The sequence below is a fragment of the Neofelis nebulosa genome, chromosome 3, assembly GCF_028018385.1.
Source record: "Neofelis nebulosa isolate mNeoNeb1 chromosome 3, mNeoNeb1.pri, whole genome shotgun sequence".
NCBI classification, from domain to species: Eukaryota; Metazoa; Chordata; class Mammalia; order Carnivora; family Felidae; genus Neofelis; species Neofelis nebulosa.
Window position 1 is genome coordinate 204082309 of NC_080784.1, and position 17748 is coordinate 204100056.

A 17748-nucleotide genomic window follows, 5' to 3' on the forward strand; every position below is an offset into this window, starting at 1 on the left:
TGTCCCTCCAGGGAGACAAGGCCACACCTCCCAGAGGGAAGGAGTTGCCCGGGGAAGCAGCTGTACCCCCTGCTTGGGCCCCTGGGACCCACAGAGGAGCGTCAGATCTGCCCGCGGCCAAGGAGACTGTGAAAACGCCTCCCCCTGACCCTTGGCTCCCCCTGTGGGGTCTCTGTGCAGTGGGCGGGGTGGCCGGGCTGGGCGTGTGCCAGGCATGGCTGTGCCCGTGACCTGCTGGAGCCCCCAGAGGGAGACCCTCGCCCGCTCTCGGCCTCAGTGGCCGACTCCACCCAGTGAGGCACTTGGGCTCTGGCCCCGCAGGGAGGGAGGGGAACTGGTAACTTTGGGTGGCCGTGGGTGACACCAGGAGCCGGTGAGAGGAAGGACAGGCGGGCAGGAGGGTGAGGACCGTTGCCCCCAGGTGACTAACGTCTGGAGATGTGTGTGGCCGTCACAGCTGGGGTGTGGGTGGTACGGGCATCTTGCTGGCCGGGCCGGGGTGCTGCTGAAATCCCACGTCTACACAGCAGCCACTCCCCACGGCAAAGAGCGATCGTCCCAAGTGTCAGCAGTGCGGCCCTTAGAAACCCCGGCCTCGGGGCTTTGGCATGTGTCAGACCCGTTCTGGGCTCTTCTAATCGTCACTGGCCTTGGGCATATCACGTGACCTCCCTGAGCCTCAGTTTCACTGTGTGTGAACCAGTCACATTTCTACTGAATTGGAGATTTTTTCCTGGTCTGATCCAGGCCAGGTGTGAAAGCCTGGCCCGTCTGAGCACAGGACAGGGGAGAAGGTGGCTTTCCTGCGGTGATTCTTGGGGCCCGGCTGGGGCCGGCGACTGGAGCCGTGCCCCTGCCTCAGTGAGCACACGGGAGGACGGGGCTGTGGGCTGACCCCAGTTCATTCCCTGCCTAGCTCTCCCCCCACCCCACCCCCCCCCCCCCCCCCCCCCGCCCTGGTGAGCGGAGCCCAGATCCCCAGGTGGGGCCCAGAGCCGGTGGGAAGTCAGGGAGCAAGGAGAATTGTGGTCCGACCCCGATCTGTCCCTGGCGGGCCAACGGGCTGGGTGGCACCTGGCAGGGGGACGGGGCTGCACGTGTGTCCGTGCGTGTGTGTCCGTGCAGGTCAAGTGGAAGAGGAACAGAGCAGGGCTGAGGTTTGGCGGGGCCGCTCGGCCAACGGCTGGTGCACTTCCCCAAGCCCGGGGCCCAGGCTGGAACCTGGGTGGTTCCCCGGCTCTCACAGCCTGGGGGCTGGGCGGTGGGCAGGCGGCCTGGCCCGGAGCTGGTCCAGGGAGGAGCTAATGATCAACGCCAGGCAGGCCGCGCTGGGCCAACCTCTCGCCACCGGCCCGGGGCGCAGGGAGGAAGTGTGGCAGGAAGCAGGGGGTGGTGGCAGCCGCGGTGCAGACAGCTGGGCTGTGGGCGGCCGGCCGCCCCGGCTGCCGAGACAGCCCGCGGGGCCAGCCAGGAGGGGCCGGGAGCCGCCACCGGGTGCCTGCGGTCCTGCCGCCCACCCCCCCACCCCCCCCACCCCTCCCCCACCCCGGGCGGGGAGCGGCGTCTGAGCAGCGGGAGCAGGTATGGGGGGCGCTGGGCCGGGCGGGGCAGGTGTTGGCCCCGGAGTCGGGTCTTGCCACGCACGGTGGGGTCTAAGAACGGCCTCTCAACTTTGGATTTCTCGAAGCCTTTTCTGCTGTGTTGGGACCGTGGGAGCAGAGCCGTGGCCTGGGGAGCCCGGAGGTCTGGGTCCCGGTTAGCAGACGGCAGCCGGAACTCTGGAACGCTGGCCCAGCCTGGCTTCTGTGAGCTCGCTTGACCCCGCTCCGTGCGGGCGCTCAGCTGGCCTGTCCCCCGGCTGAGCACGCGGCCTGCGATAAGGGATTCCGGGTCTCGGGGGTCTCGTCCCCTGCCCTGGAACGGCGCCACCTCGGGCACACGCCGCAGGAGAGGCCACAAGACAGCCCAGGGTGGCTCTGCAGCGGTGGCCTGGCCACTCCAAGGTCACCAACCCTGGGCCTCTTTTCCGTCAACTAGATGGGGCGAGTGCCCGGACCAGGGGCACCCACCAGACGGTCGTGGGGGAGGACACGGGCCCAGGATTTCCAACGCCAGGTCCTGTCCTGGGTACGTGCTCCCAGCACACCAACTGAGACCCTCTCCCGGCGTCCAGTGACCCCTCCAGGCGCCCCAGGACCCCCAGCTCTGTGGCTGAACTCCTGGCGGGAGGCGGGGCGGGGGCCCGAGACAGGTGCTGCACTCAGCTCCTCTGGGTTCGAATCCCATGTGTGCTCCCCCCACCCACCCCGGCGGGGCCGGGTCCCTGGCTGTAAGCCTCAGGTTGGCCACCTGTGAAAAGGGCACAGTGGCAGCCCCCTCCCCCCCTCCCCCGGTCGTCACGACGATTAAACGGCCGTGCTTGGTTAGCACTTCGGGATAGTGTCTGTTCAGAACGTCAGCACCGCTGTCGGTGACCGCGACACGTCCCGTATGGGCCGTTCTGACTTGATTCTCACAAAATCCCATGACGCGGGTGAGCTCCATCCTGCCTCTGGCAGAGAAAGCAGGCGCGGGGGTCACAGGTGAATTAGTTCCCCGGGGCTGCCGCGACACAGCCCCACACGCGGCGGCCGGCGATGAGACCTGACTCTCTCGCGGTCCAGGGCCCCAAAGTCCAAAATCAAGGTGTCTCCAGGGTCCAGCTCCCTCCAGGGGCTCCAGGGGAGGGAACTTCCCGCCTCTTCCTGGGGCTCCAGGCGCTCCTGGGCGGTGGGCCGCATCCTCCGCCTGTCCTCTGTGGTCACATGGCCCCCACCCCGTGTCTGTCTGTCTGTGTCCCTCCTCTTCTTATAAGACGCCATCTGAGGTTCCCTGGTGGGTACGAATCGGGGGGACACTGGTCACCCCAGTCCCGGGGTGACCAGACAGCTGTCAAGAGATGCTTCTTGGAGCTTGGACAAGGTCTGCGTGGGCCCACAAGGTATTTGTTCAGTACGAGCCCAGTGAATGCTCCGACCAGACCTCCCTGAACGTGTTGCGGGCTGGAAGGGTACGCCCTCGCCCTCTGCTAAACCCACACTTATTAAGTGCCAGCTGCCACCCTGGAGTATCATCTGTTTACTGGTCGACGTCCCCGTGAGGCGCGAGTTTTCGTTCTCACCCTCCAGGTGGGCTGAGCGGGGCACGCAGGCTTTCCCGGCCCATCGACCCCACGTGGTCTGTGCTCTGGGGCCACACTCCTCCCTCCTGGGCTGGGCGCTGGCCAGGGCCTGGGGGCTGCTGCGGACCCAGCGGGTGCCCCCTGGGTTTGTCCCAGATACACCGAACAGAGAGGGAAAGGCCGGAAGGGAGAGTGTGTCGTTGATGGTGACCAGCGAGCAGCCCCCCAGGACCGCAGGTCAGCGGCCCCGGCAGTGTGGGAGCCGCGTCCACGGCAGGAGCCACGGCCTGCGAGGCCAGGCAAGGCCATTATAGGAACCAGCGGGGAGGGAACTCTGGGCAGAGATTGGGCTCACTTCCTCATCTCCGGCCGCGACTAGGAACCCCGGGCTGAGGCCTGTCACTGGGGGCCCCGCCTGCTCGGGCACATCCATCACTGAGCAGGGGGGAGGGTCTGTGAGCCCAGGAAGCTCCCCTTTCCTCAGGAAGCTGTCCCTGAGGCTGCCGGGAGCCCGGACGATGGGCCCGGACGCACACACGGATGGGCGAGTCCTGACCCGCGGGCAGAGGCGGGCAGAACGAAAGGCTGACATCCGGCTGCCGGGGCCCCTCCTGTACCCAAGGTGGGGACGCGGACCTGTCCCCTGAAGGGTGACGTGGCCGGCGGGGTGGGAGGCCTGGGGCCCTGCGTGGGCTTCGCAATGGAAGGGCAGAAGGACGGTGGACTGACCTCAAAGCCCCTTGAGCACCCCGGTCCTGACATCCACCTGTGGCGGGCAGCGGTGCGGGAGCAGGTGTGGGGAGCAGAGCTGGTGAGGCGAGGAGGGAAAGAAATCAACTGGGGCTTGGACGTGGCTGGGGGCTGGGGCCGGCGGCCGGCACGCGGAGCCATATCCAGGAAGATGCGGAGGGGGCCTCGTGCTTTACGAGGAGGGAGACGGCGCGGGGAGCAGGGGGTGCAGGCACCAGGGCCTGAGTGACGAGGCTGTGTGGAGACGGCCCTGGGTGACTGCAGACCCCAGCGGGCTTCTTCCCCTGGGCCCTGGCAGCATCCCTGGAGAGGGGAGGGGCTGCGGGGCCTGGCCGTGTGCGGGGGGGATGGGGTGCTGGCTGCTCCCTGGGTCAGGTGCCTCCTGCCCCCCCCCGCCAGGCTGTGCCCCTCAGATGGGAATCAGGTCCCGGTTGGAGGAGGGGCAGGGGCATCACCTCTGTAAGCCTTGGGGGCCTTGGGCTGCTGGGGGAGTGTTGGTCCCTGTAGGGGGGGGAGGGTCCCTGTTCCCCCGGAGTGAGGGGCTGTCTGGCAAGGCCACACGAGGGGCACCAGAAACCCGGGGAGCCCTGCCTCTGCAGCTATTGTGGCCGTTCCGACTTTTCCTTCTTTCTGCCTTTGTCGTTCGGATTGTAGAGGCAATCCTGGCTTGGAATGGGCTGAGAAGGCCCCGGCAGGAGTGGCTCTAGCATTTCGGGGAATGAAACGGAGGGTCCGCGGGGCGGTGGGCCGGGCAAAGCCCCTGGGGGTCGAGGCCCCTCCCCAGTCACCGTCCAGGAGCCTGGGGCGTGCGTGGCCGCCGGCCGAGCCGCCACCGCTTGCCCAGTGCCCCTGGGACGCCTGCTGGTGCCTAGCCCGTGGAGGACACGTGTGGCTGGACTGAGTGTGTCGGGGGCCGAGCAGGGGCTGCCACAGGAGCCCTGACCACTAATCCCCAAGGCCAGGAAGGAGGGTGGGCGGGGGCCTTACCGGTGACCCTGTGCGTCCTGTTCAGCTTGGGAGGAGCACAAGGTGGGAGGGGTCGGCCTGCCCCCTGGGGTCAGGGGGTGGGAGCCTGAGGTCTGGGCCCCCGCCCTCGCTCTCGACTCGCCCAGCTGTGAGGCTACTCATGCTTTGCCCCCCTTGGGACAGCAGGGCTGCAGCGACCTTGGACGTCTGGCTGTCTCTGGGGCTCTGCCCCACCGTGCCGTTGGCGACGTGGACGGCCACCTGTCAGCCCCTCCACACGCGGTCCCCACCTCCCCCTGCGCCCCTCCTGGCTGCCCGGCGCCCTTCCCCTCACCTCCAGCGTCAGGAGAGCTCTCTTTGCCCCGGAACCAGCCCTGGCACGTGCGGGTGGCTTTCTGGGAACCCGGCTCGCTCTCCAGTCCTCGGGTTTGGGGAGTCTGGGGGGAGGCGGGAACAGGGGCTTTGAGCGGACGGGGTTCTGTAAATAGTTGTGAAAATATTCCACACTGGGTCTAGTAAAGGTCCAGCTGCCCCTTTGTTTTTGGTGAAAATTTGAGGGGAGGAAATAAACCCAAGGCCCAGGGCGGCCCTGTCTCCATCTCCTCAATTCGTTCTGCACAAGGGCCAGAGGGAACTTTCCAAGGCACAGAACCAAACCCGCTACTCTGGGCTTTAAACGCTTCAGTGGCTCCTCAGCTTTTGTGGGGGTGCTCAACGCCTCTGGGGGCCTTCACCTCATCTGTGCTGCACCCCAGACCCACGGCGCCTCCCCGGCTGCCCCAGTGTGCGTCCTGCCTCCTGCCATGGGCAGCAGGTGCCTTGGGGAGACAGGGCCGGGGGCCGGTGGGGCTGTCCAGGCTGCTGCCTCCGAGTTCTCTGTCCGCTGCCCGGGCCCTGCTCCCCAGCATCCGTCGGGAAGGGGGTGGGCCGGGAAGAAGCCACACTGGCATTGTTGTCCCCGGAGAGGGGGGCCGGGGGTGTTTTCCTGTCTCTGTGTGCTCTGTGCAGAGGGGATTCCTGCCGGCCTGTTCCGGCTTTGGCTTGAAATCCCATAGCTCATCATCAGGGATCAGGGAGGCTCGAAATAAGGGGGATTCCCTTAATTGTGCGTCCTAGCATTGTTTCACCGACCTCCATGTGAAACGTGACCGAGCAGGGCCATCCCTTGCCACCTGTGTCCCCAAGACCTGGCTGTACCCAGTCCCAATGGCCACAGCTGGGAGTCCTCCCCTCCCTTCCTCAGCCCTGGCCCTGCCACCGCCCCCCCCCCTTCCTTTGGAAAGGGGACTCTGTTGCCCTGTGTCCTGAGTGGTGACAGAGCTCCCACCCCAGGAGCACCGTGTGTCCATTTGTAACAGCCTCTCATCTGTGACCCCAGGCACGAGTGAAGCATGATGACAGCTCCTGGTGGGGGGGGGGGGGAGGGGGGGAGGGGGGGAGGGGGGCTGGGAGGCCCAAGGGTGCCCGGGGTGGGGAGCAGTGGCCCGATCCACCTCGGTTCTGCCTCGGCCACTTCCTCCTTCCCTGCCGTCCCCCACCTGCTTCCTTTCCTCCGCGGCGGCCCGGAACCTGGCCCATTTCCTGACCAGTGGGATGGGACTGCGTTCCAGTGGCCCCACGAGAGCCCAGGCTGAGCCCGCTGAGCCAGCTGGAGCCCAGGGGGTCGCTGTAAGGGGCAACGGGATCTCTTGGGAACCCGGGGCCAGAATCACAGCGACACCGAGGCTTGTGCGAGTCGGACCCGAGTGGCTGCCTCTGGGGGAGTCCGTCTCAGCTCTGGCTGGACGGAACACGAGGGGGGACTCATCTCAAATGCAAGGTGCCGGGTGCCCCACGAGGACTTCTCTGCTCCCTGTTCCCACACATCCGTCCAGTGCTTGCAGGGATGTTCGGGCACCAGGACGGGTCAGGCTCTGAGCTATTTCCTAGTGGCCCGTGGGCCGGCAAGAACGGGGCCCCGTCTGTCCACCTGCAGGCGAGGCCGGTGTTGGCCTCATCACCGGGCAAACGCCGCACGTGTCTCGGGAAGAGCACGTGGCTGGGGGCTTGGGGGTTCGGAGGGTCGTCCTAGCCGGGGAAGCAGTGACGCACAGACGGACAGACCTCTGAAAGGAAGCGGAGACACCCCCCCGGGCAAAGCGGAGGCTTCTCTCCTGACCCCGGCCCCCGTGGCGGCGTCTCCGTGGGCACCCGTGTTCCCGGAGAGGCCTCAGCGCTGACCACCACCCTCTCCTCTCCCCACAGCAGCCAGCGGGCATGCGGAGCCCCCGGTGCTGATGGTGCCACCGCCCGTCATGGAGGGCCCAGGGGACGCGGCTGGCGAGGGGCCGGCCCCGATGGGGAGGGGGCCTGCGGGGCCCTCGGGAGGTGGTGGCCGCGGCCACGAGGTCCAGAGAGTGGCCGTGAGCTCGTCGGTCGCCTGGGAGCGCGTGGGGCCCGAGGAAGCCCAGGCTGTGGTCAGAGGTGGTGAGTACAGCTCGGACCGTCCTCCCTGTTGTCCAGCCGCCCGCGGACGGAGCCGTGTCTGCGGCCAGAGTGTGGGTCGAAACAGAGTCCCGTGCCCAGTGAGTGCCCTCTCACCCTGCAAGAGACGGGGGCCCAGCTAGTGATTCTCCAGGGGTGCGTGTCCGCGATAGCAGAACTTGGCGTGGCGAAGGGGAAGGGGGCTGGGAAAGTTCTAGAATGGCTGCACCTCGATGAATGGCTCTGTTACAAACCTTTGCGTTCCCGCAGTCCTGCTTTGTCCTCAGGACGTAAAGCCCTGGGGTTGCTCAGGATTGGACAGCCCATTCCTCTGAGGAGGACGCCCTGGGAGGGGCCCAGTGGCCAGGAAGGACCGGGCAAGGACCAGGCAGGGCCTCTTTCTGGGCGGGGGTGGAGATGAACCCAGAGACGTGGGCTCAGGAGGCTGTTCTGAGAAGCATGGCCGCGCTCCTGCCCGGGCCCTGGTGTAATCCTGATTGTCACTGGCTTGACTTGGGCCTCGGTTTCCCCACTTGGGAACCTGAGGGGTGGCAAGGTGATCTCCAGGACCCCGCTGTCTACCTCCTTGGGCTCTGGAGATGAGGGAAGGAGGGGAAAGACCCTCCCCGAGGCAGGGACGGCCTGTGCCTCCTGCCCTTCCCCAGGCTCCCCTGTCCTCGCGTCTCCTCCCTCCTCCCGGTCCCCTGCCTGGCTGCCCGTTGGGGGGTCTCCCAAAGGGGGCTTGCCCTGCGTGAGCCCCCTCCACCGACCCTGCACTTCGGGGTGCGTCCACAACCCTAGCCAGGTTGCCAGCCGCGCCCTGCTCACCTCACGAGGCCGAGGGGGCGCGGTTCACCCTCGGTCAGTGACTGGTACAGACTGATCAGCACACAGCCTTGTCTGCCCCGGACTCTGGGTTCCTTCCGGGCTGTCACCTCTCCTCTGGGGTCAGCAGAACGGTGGCCCCAAAGAAGTCCATGTCCTGATCCCCAGAACGTATGGCAGAAGTGATTTTAGGGGTGGGGGTGAGTCGAGGATCCTGAGATGGGAAAAAAACCCTCAGGGTCAGAACCAGAGTCACTGAGGCTGCCGGGCTTCTGGCTCTGAGACTGGAGGAAGAACCAGAGATCGAGGGGGGCGGACGAGCTGGAGACAGACCCCCCCCCCCATCCCACCCCCCGGAGCCTCCAGCAGGAGCCGGCTCTGCCGAAACCTTGGTTTTAGCCGGTGAGAACTTTCTAGACTCCGGCACAGCAAGACAACACTCGTGCTGTTTGTTGCACAGCACAGGGAGAGACCCTCTCACCCGCCCCGTCCTCGGCCCCTCGCAGGTGTGCGGACACACCTCTTTTCCTCCAGAAATATTGGGGGGGTTTGCGCCTGTTCTGACCTTGACCCCCAAACCTGCTGTGTTACAGATGCCTCCCCGGCCCCTGGCGGCTCTGGGCCGGCTGCTGGGACCCCTCCCGGCCAGATGGGAACCTGCCCCACAGGTAGATGTCCTCACATGCCACATGGCGCCACAGGGTTCAGTGTGGGTGGGGACGTGAATGTGGGCTCCCTGGGCGCCCCCCCTTGCGCCCCCCCTCACTGTCCCATGGCCTGCGGGTTCAGGAAAGTCTAACGCAGAGATTTCCTCTTCTTCTTTTTTTTTTTTTATGTTTATTTATTTTTGAGACAGAAAGAAACAGAGTGTGAGCAGGAGAGGGACAGAGAGAGAGAGAGAGAGAGAGAGAGAGACACAGAATCCCAAGCAGGCTCCAGGCTCCGAGCTGTCAGCACAGAGCCCGAGGCGGGGCTCAAACTCACGGCCCGTGAGATCATGACCTGAGCTGAAGTCAGACGCTTAGCCACCCAGGCGCCCCTAACCCAGTGATTTTCAAAGTGTGGTCCCCAGACTTCCTGCCTGAGGAGCCCTGTGGGGGTAGGGAGACTGCCTAGATGCAGGTGGCCGGGTCCCGTGCCCAGGTTCCCATCCAGCCCCGCTGGGGGAGGGCCCAGGACTCTGCATTTCCACTTGGGGCCCGAAGGCTGGAGTTTGTCTGCCTTTGGAAAGGGCCCCTGTGGAGTCTGTGTTTGCATCTGCCCGAGGAGGGGACACGGCCCAGTAGGCTGGACCACATGCAGGGGAAGTGACACTCTGGGGAGGCGTCACAGGTGGGACATGACCGGGTTAGGGACGCAGAGGAAGGACCGACTTCTGGGGAGGGGGCCCTGAGGGCCAGGGGGCTTTCTCCGGGGCGCAAATGCGGGAGGCAGCCCTGGGTGGCCGGGGGGTGGGGGGGAAGGGGTGGGCAGAAGCCCCCTACCCCTGAGCCCCTGCTCCTGACCCCCAGCGGTGGTGGCTCACCTTTGCCTCGCCACCCTCCTCTTCCGACTTTCCTTCCGGGCAGCCGGCTCTGCCTGTGGTCACTCGGGATGACCGGGCGCGTTGAGCAAGCGGCAGATTGTTTCTGGGTCCCGCCCTCTTACGGGAGCAGGGGCACATCTTAGAACCAGTTGTGAAATGTCGGCCACGCTTCCTGCTGGGGGAGTGGGGCCGATGCCAGGTTCCAGAAGTCTCCATACCGCCCTTCTCTCCCCTCCCTTCCCCTGTCCTCCCTTCCCCATCTCCCTTCTTCTCTTTCTCCGCCCCCACCTTTCTCTCTCCCTTCCCCCTCTCTTCTCCTCCGGCATCATCCCCCTCCACCTCCTTGGAGCAGTCCATGCCCTGGGGATCTCCGTAGCCTGGTTTGGAGGCCTCTTAGGAGGACAGGGGTGGGGGTGGGCTTGGGGCACTTGAGCCGAGATCTGAATTGTAGGGCAGCCAGGCAGGCAGGCCAGGATTTGATCTGGGAGAGAGTGCTTTAGGTGGAGGATGTGGTGAGTGCAAAGGCCCTGGGGCAGGGTGGGGGATGTCCTGATGTCCTAGGGCAGCCGAGAGGCCGCAGGCTAGATGGGAGGGACAGAAGAGGCTGGGGGGGAGCTTTTGTTCCGATTTAACTTAAATAAAATTTAAAATCTAGTTCCCACGGATGCACTGGCCACATTTCCAGAGCTCGACGGCCCCGCATGGCTGGCGGCCGCCCTTCAGGACACCGGATGGCACTGCCTGGGGGGGGTGCCGAGAGCTGGGGCAGACAGTGAGCCAGAGCTCAGTGTCAGGGACCCCCCGGCTCTCCGTGGACCAGAGGATGGTCTGGAGGGGGGGCGTGACCCGGGGCCCCGGGGAGGGGTGCCACGGTGGGTTGGGCCTGGTTTTACAGCTGGTTTTACGAGGTGGACCCTCGTGCCGTGCCGTGTGGTGCAGGGAGGTCTCCTTGGTCTGCAGGGCGGGGGCTGGGGGCCCTTCTGGAAATGGGACAGAGGCGGAAGGGTCAGTTTGGGGGCAGGACGGTGGGTTCCGGGGTGCCTGAGGGTGTCCGCTGACACTCGAACGCCCCCGTCTGGAGCTCGGCGGTGGGAGAGGTCGGGGCTGGAGATCACGGTGACCCCCGTGACTTTGCTGAGTGCTCGCTGGGCGTTGGCCCCTTCCAGACCTGACCCTGCAGCTGCTGGCCGTGCGGAGGAAGACGGGGCTTCCAGATCCCAGCCTGCAGCAGGCAATGCGGGCCCGGCTCCGCCTGCTGGAAAATGACAGCCGCGAAGTGGCCAGCGTGCTGGGGGTGAGTCTGGCTCCTCTGGGTGGAAAACGAGCCCGCGGGAGCGAAGGAGCAGGGGCTCCGGGCTTGAGAACGGGGACAGAGGCCAGGGGTGGCCCCGGGAGGAGGGGGAGGTCCAGATGGCACGCGAGCACGAGCGCGGTGCCCCGGGACTGGCCGCCCTTCGTGGGGCCAGGCAAGCGGCCGAATCCCGCGGGCCGCTTACTGAGGGTCGGGCTCCAGATTAGAAGAGTGGCTTCCGTCGTCAGCGTGTCAGGTGGGGCCCTGGTAGCTCCCCTTCCCCAGGACACACGACGCTGTGCCTTGTACCTGCTGGTGTTATTCCAATGCCCCATCACCAGCAGGGGAGTTAGGTCACGGGACGGGGGTCAGAGGAGACGGGTGCAGGGTGAGTGTGGACACCTGCATCAGTGCCGCGGGAGGGGCTGGGAGAGACAAGGGGCTGCACGGGGCTGAGAGCGCAGCCTGCCCGAGAGCCTGCTGTCCCTGGTGCGGAGTCACCGAGAGCGGGGCCCAGAGTCTGAGCCCCCAGGGGCTCAGGGAAGGAGCAGGGCTGGGGGCTGGGCAGAGGCACTGGGGAGCCACGGCTGGCTCGAGGGCCCCGGCCTCGGGCCGTCAAGGAATCGGCTCTGTGCTTCCGCCCCTGCCTGGGTCATTTCTCACGATGTCTCTGTCGTGCGGCTCCGTCCTCCCGGCCGTCGGATGCCTGACGGCCCCCGGGACTGTTTCTTCCCCATAAGGAGTTATCGGCCAGGCTGCTGTCTATCCACAGTGACCAGGACCGGATTGTGGTGTCGTTTAAGACTTTCGAAGAGATCTGGAAGTTCTCCACTTACCACGCTCTTGGTAAGGTGGTGACCTTCCCAGAGCTGGTTATGGGGAGCCCCCCCCCCCACCGGAGGACACCTGTCACACGCCTAGCACGTTATGTCATAGATCGGGCTTCAGGTTAGGGTTGTTCACGACGGCCTGGGCAGTGGGGCTCGCTCACCTGCTCTCGGGGGGGAAATGGCACGATGGGTGGGGACACAGGCACGCCCGTCCGTGCCCACCTTTGGGCCGCGCCCCGAGTTCCTCCCGGCGCTGCACCGTGTGGTAGCTTTGCACGGCCAGACCCCGGGGGACGCTGAGCTCAGACTGGCTGAGCGCAGACCGGGTTATTTCCAGCTCATCCAAAGGGCTCGGTTTCTAAAGTGCCCCCAGCCCGCCGGGAGGCATCCGCGAGGGTCTGGCCGCGTCCTCTCGGGGACCTCGCCCCACCACCTGGGTCTGAGGACGGACAGAGTGGACAGTGAGAGCAACGGCATCTTGCACACCTTGAGCGGGGCCTGTGCCAACCCCCCAGCACACTCGACCTTGAAGCCTCTAGTCCCGTCTCAGAGACGAGGAGACTGAGGGTCACAGAAGTCCACTGTGTCGCCCACGGTCACGGCCAGTCCACTCACAGCCCAGGTGGTCAGACCTGGGGCTGCCTGGGTTGTAGACAGCACCGCGAGGCCCCAGGGCAGGGCAGGGCTCCCCCCGTGCCGGCCTGTGAAGGTTTCCGTGTCTCCCTTTGGGGCCTGCCGGTCACCAGGCCCGTCTGGCCCCCAGGCTTCACTCACCACTGCCTGGAAAACCTGCTCGTGGACCAGGCCTTCTGGCTGCTTGCGCCCAGCGAAGACGAGGAGACGACCATCCAAGTCCACGTGGACCAGGAGGCCTTGACACGGACACAGGAGATTCTCCTCGCCCAGGAGGGTGAGCGCTGCATGGTGACGGTGACGTCGGCCGGGGGCGCACCACGCTGGGGCCACGGGGGCCACGGGCCGCAGGAGGGTCCTGGAGGCCCCGGCGTGCACGCCGGGATGGACGGGGGCTTCGTGCAGGGAGGAGCATGCGGGGGGTGGGGGGCACCCCAGCCATGAAGCGCCCAGGCCCTGTCACTTTGCTGTAGAAACCTGGCCAGGCCCCCAGGAAAGAGGAGAAAAGCGTTTCTGCCAAGTGGCACCGCCATCCCGGGTTCCTGACCCGACGCGGTCTTGCTTTGAGCGCCGAGGGGGCCTCGTCATTGGGTCGGGTCAGCAGCAAACAGAACACACAGCTGCCGGTCTCGCCCTGGCTGCGGACGCGAAGAAAGGCGGCCGGCCGGCTATGGCCGGGCTCCCGGGGCTGGTCCCGGCAGGCAGGACCCTGGGGACCACAGGAAGGGAAACTGAGGCCCCGAGGGTCTGAGGTTCAGCGAGGCTCCCCGGGCAGGTGTGAGCAGAGCTGGGACTCCAGGCCGGCACCAGCCTTCCAGTCCGGGGGGTGGGGGGGCGGGCGGCAGAGACCGGGGCCGGGGAGACCCCGCAGGACTGCCTTCCCGCGTGCGGCCTGGCGGGGACGGGTGGGTCCCACACTGAAGGCCACTGTCTGTCACTTCGAAGGCCCTTTCTTTGTCCTGTGTCCCGACCACCACGTGAGAGTGACCACCAGCCCCCGGGGCGCAGGCCCGCAGCCCCCGAGGCGAGCCGCGGGGGTCCCCCAGGGAGACGCAGCCCCGGCAGCGGACTCTAAGGCGCCCAGCCCCGGCACGTGCTCCCAGGACACGGCAGCGGTGGCCGCTCCGGAACCTCTGATCCCCTTTCATCAGTAGGTACCGACCTTTGTGTCTCCGCTTCCGGCCGGTCCCGTCCTGTGTGTCGTCAGGCCTCCTGGAGCCCCCACCGCGCCCCCCGCCCCCAGGCGCTGGTCCAGCCTCAGCCAGAGGGGCTGGACGGTGCTCCAGGCAGACCCGGTCCTGACCCTGTTTGTTGCTTCCGGTGTGTGGCCGTGACAGTGAGCCCAGCTCTGGGCCTCAGGGCTGCGAGCTGCCCGAGGACGCTGACATTCCCTGGCAGGGCTGGCATTCGATGGCACCAGACTGTGCAGTGTGGAGCTCTTGCTTCGTGTTCTAGCTCGTTCTGAAAAGCTTTTGCGGGAGCCAGCTGCCTACCGTGCACCCGTAGGAAGGAGGCATGTGGAAATCTGTACAGATGAAAACCAAGGCAGAGGAAGCTTGGGTAGCACCCCAGTTCTTGCTTAGGAGCTGAGCGTTAACTTGGGGCATTAACTTGGCTTGGAGCTTCCTGGCAGCCAAAGCAAAGAGAGAAAGTCGATGATGACCTGATGCTTAGAATCTGTGAAATAGTTGGCAATGGCTTGGCTGCTGTCCCGGGCTAATGGAGGGAGGTTTCTCAGGAAGCCAGCCGGAGGAGGGGCAGGGGACTCCCTGCAGGCACGGCCACATGCCGAGGTCTGAGGCTGCCCACCTGGGCAGGTGTGTGTGTGTGCCTGTATGTGCATAGTGGTGGCAAGGGGTGAAATTGGCTTGGGTCCCTGGGGGCTGCTGACTTATCCCGTCTATGCATCGTCCACTCGCCTCACATCTGAAATCCTCTCGTGTCTCCCTCCAGGTGGGCCCTCAGGGTCGCCTGGGACCCCATCGACGACTCCGTGAGCGGCCCTGTGACGTCGGACGTTCCGCTGATGGGTAAATGCTTTCGCTGGCCTTTCTCCCCTGGGAAAGGCGTGGGCAAGGAGGGGCAGGCACCCGCATTCTGGAAGCTTCTGTGCTCGCCCTGAATCCTCCCCAAGCCAGAGGGGGTGGCTAGAATCCCCTGCAGTTCATGCTGCGACAACGAAGCTCAGAGAGGTCCACCGGCTGGCCCGGATTTCGTCGCACGGGGTGCGGGGAAGCCGGGCCGCGTCCCCGTCGCTGCCTCCGGGGAGCCCCGAGGGTCCCATTCACAGAGCACCCATCAAGCACTGCTTTCTCTGCGGCCGCACTTGAGACACCTCAGAGGGCCCTGGGACGGGAGGGCTAGCCTCCCGCTGATGTTGCCACGTGAGCTCATGAGGGTCCGGAGGCTTAGGTGTTGGGTCTTCTCCCGAAAGGCCAGAGTGGGGCTCTGACTTGGGCTCCTGGTCCAGTGCTCTCTGCTCTGCCCCAAGCTGGCAGGGCCCTGTACACCGGTGAAGTGGCTGCGAGGCCCCGAGGGAGAGGGATGTATGTTTACAGCCGCGTCCGCCCTGGGCCAAGTTAGTTAATGTCTCTGGGCCTCAGTTTCCCATGCTCGCTGTGCGGAGGAAGCGCCCCTCTGGGGGCCCCTAGATGTCCAGCCCCTTGGGTGCAGCGGCCACACTTCGTGGCAGCCCTGACCAGCTGTTCTTGGACAAGAGCCCCGGGGTGCGCCCCCAGCACTGACTTCGTGGCCTCCTTTCCGCAGCCGTGGGCCTGGCCTCAGCAGTGGCAGACTACCAGGGCTCCGGGCCTGAAGAGCTGACCTTCCGAGGCGGTGACGTCATCGAGGTCCTGGGCGCCCGGGTGCCCGGCCTGCCCTGGTGCCTGGGCCGGCACACGGCCTCGGGCCAGGTCGGGTTTGTGCGCACGAGTGACATCAGTGTGCAGGGCCAAGTGTCTGAGTGAGTGGCTGAGGCCCTGCCCGCTCCCGAGCCCGCTCCCCTACCCCCGGGGGCAGCCTGGTGACACACGTGGACGAGGTCCCGGATGGCACCCCTGACCCTCCCCCTCGCCACCGCCCGGGCGCCCGTTCCCTTGTCCCCAGGGCTGGCGTCAGCCTCCTATCTGGACCCCTTGTGTCCCTCCTCCAAGTGCAGCCCGGGGCTGTTCTCTGAAATACACGGCATCCCACGCCAGGGGGGGGGGCTTAGCTCAGCAGGCGGAGATTCCGTCCCCGCCCACGGGGCCAGGAGTCCAGAGTCAAGGTGCCACAGGGCCCCACTTCCTCTGGAGGTGCCCTCCTCACAGCTCCTGGTGGCCACATCACCCCGGTCTCTGCCTCCGTCTTCCCACGGCCTCCTCATCCCAGCACGTGTCTCCGAGCCTCGTCCTATAAGGACACCAGTCATTGGATTAGGGCCCACCCTGCCCCAGTGTGACCCCCACCTCAACTGGTTATATCTGCAAAGACCCTTCATTGAATAAATCACCTCCCGAGGTCCTAGGTGGACATGAATTTTGAGGTGACACTATTCACCCCCATACACCTTGCCACTCCCTTTTCTTTTCTTTTCTTTTCTTTTCTTTTCTTTTCTTTTCTTGATGTTTAAATTTGAGAGAGAAAGAGACAGAGTGTGAGCAGGGAAGGGGCGGAGACAGAGGGAGACTCAGAATCCAAAGCAGGCTCCAGGCTCCGAGCTGTCAGCACAGAGCCTGATGCGGGGCTCGAACTCACGGACCACGACATCATGACCTGAGCCGAAGTCAGGTGCTCAAGATTCTAGGCCTGGCCTTCAAGGCCCCCCACGACACAGACCCTGGTGACCGCCGATGTCAAAAGCTGCCCCTTGCCGTCAGGCCCCTTCCGGAACAAGTCTGCTTTGACACGTGTGCCCCTACGTGAGACACCCCCTCCATCCCTGCCCTCCAGTTTTCCTGGGACTCTCACTGGCCCCCAGGCCCCATCTCCGGCGGCTCATCCCTGGGGACCTGCTCCTCTCCCTGTGGGACCCCCCCACACCCTGCTGGTGACATGCCCGCCCCTGCCCTTCTGGAGAATTCTGAGTGTCCCCATGGTGCGGCCCTGGGCAGCAGCAGGGGTGTCCTTGGGGGAGCGGTCAGTGGGCACAGCTGTGCCCATCCTTGGGTGGCAATTCCGTTCCCCTGGGCTTGAAGCATCATTGTCAAGACCTCAGTCATGAGCCCAGAGAAGGTGGGCGTAGGGACAGGGCCTTTACTGGGTCTGGACCTGGCCTCCCACGCCCATCTTCAGGGGTCCTCTGGCCCTGACATCCCGCGGCCTGGGCAGGAAGCCTGGGAAAGCCCCGCGGACCCCCTCATTCACTCCACAAAAGCTGATTGCACATCTTTCCTGTTCCAGACCCTGGGTTTTCATCCTTTGTTTCATGAACCACCTCCTGGTGCCTCTGCTCTTTCTTTTCCTTTATTTTGGCAAAATTTCAGATTTAGGGAGGTTGCAAGACGAGCGTCAAATTCCCGTAATCCCTTCCCCCTGGTCACCCAAGTGTTGGCACGTTGTCACATTCGTCTCCCGCTTTTCCTTCTCGTACTGACGCCATTGGGGGTGGTTGTAAGCAGGATACCCCTTGCCCGGCGAGTGGCGCGGCGCGTGTCTCCTAAAGCCAGGACGCCCGCCTGGGTACCGCCGCGCGCCCTTCGGGATCGGGACGGTGACGGAGCAGCGCCCTGCAGGCCACACTCGGGGTTTGCCAGCGTCCCAGTCGTGTCCCAGAGAACCAGAGAAAGTTCCAGGCCTCGTGCCACCAGCCTCTCCTCCCTCGCCTCGTGGTCCTTTAGGACACTGACGTTTTTGAGGCACACGGGCCTGTTGTTCCGTTGAATGTACCAGAAGCTACTCTGAGATTTTCTTTAACGTCTCAAAACAGCTCCTTCCAGTTTCCAGGCGCATTTCAGAGTTTCACGTAACGCTGGTGATTTATTTATTTATTTATTTATTTATTTATTTATTTTTTTTAATATATGAAATTTACTGTCAAATTGGTTTCCATACAACACCCAGTGCTCATCCCAAAAGGTGGTGATTTAGTCCCACGAGCGAAACATGCCTGTTCCTTCTCTCCCTTCTCCCCTTCCCGTTTTTCATCTCCCGGACCTGGCGGGGACAGGAGAGCCCCATTTCTGTGCTGGGCGTCGTGGGGAGCCCGGGAGCTCGTGATGCGAAGGGGTTGACCTGTACATCCACACGTGCACACGCACACATTTGTAACACATACTTGTGCACACCCACGTGCACACACACGTACGTGTGATACGTACATTCTGCC

The 17748-nt window shown here is 65.0% G+C and overlaps 1 protein-coding gene across 14 annotated transcripts in view; it reads left to right on the forward strand.

The window, feature by feature from the left end:
* SH3TC1 (SH3 domain and tetratricopeptide repeats 1) overlaps positions 1-17748 on the forward strand; it is a 47514-nt gene that overhangs the window by 13114 nt on the left and 16652 nt on the right. For 10 of the 14 annotated variants that reach the window (XM_058723184.1, XM_058723181.1, XM_058723190.1 and 7 more), the window contains exons 2-9: positions 7121-7342; positions 8758-8832; positions 10856-10983; positions 11721-11826; positions 12574-12720; positions 13389-13593; positions 14397-14473; positions 15210-15405. In XM_058723184.1, coding sequence (XP_058579167.1) covers positions 7153-7342; positions 8758-8832; positions 10856-10983; positions 11721-11826; positions 12574-12720; positions 13389-13593; positions 14397-14473; positions 15210-15405 — 1124 coding nt within the window. In that variant the 5' untranslated portion in view covers positions 7121-7152. Of the gene's footprint in view, positions 1-1524; positions 1582-3234; positions 3783-7120; positions 7343-8757; positions 8833-9678; positions 10202-10855; positions 10984-11720; positions 11827-12573; positions 12721-13388; positions 13594-14396; positions 14474-15209; positions 15406-17748 lie in introns of those variants that run through there. The other 4 variants (XM_058723185.1, XM_058723183.1, XM_058723192.1 and 1 more) reach the window with 4 other exon arrangements.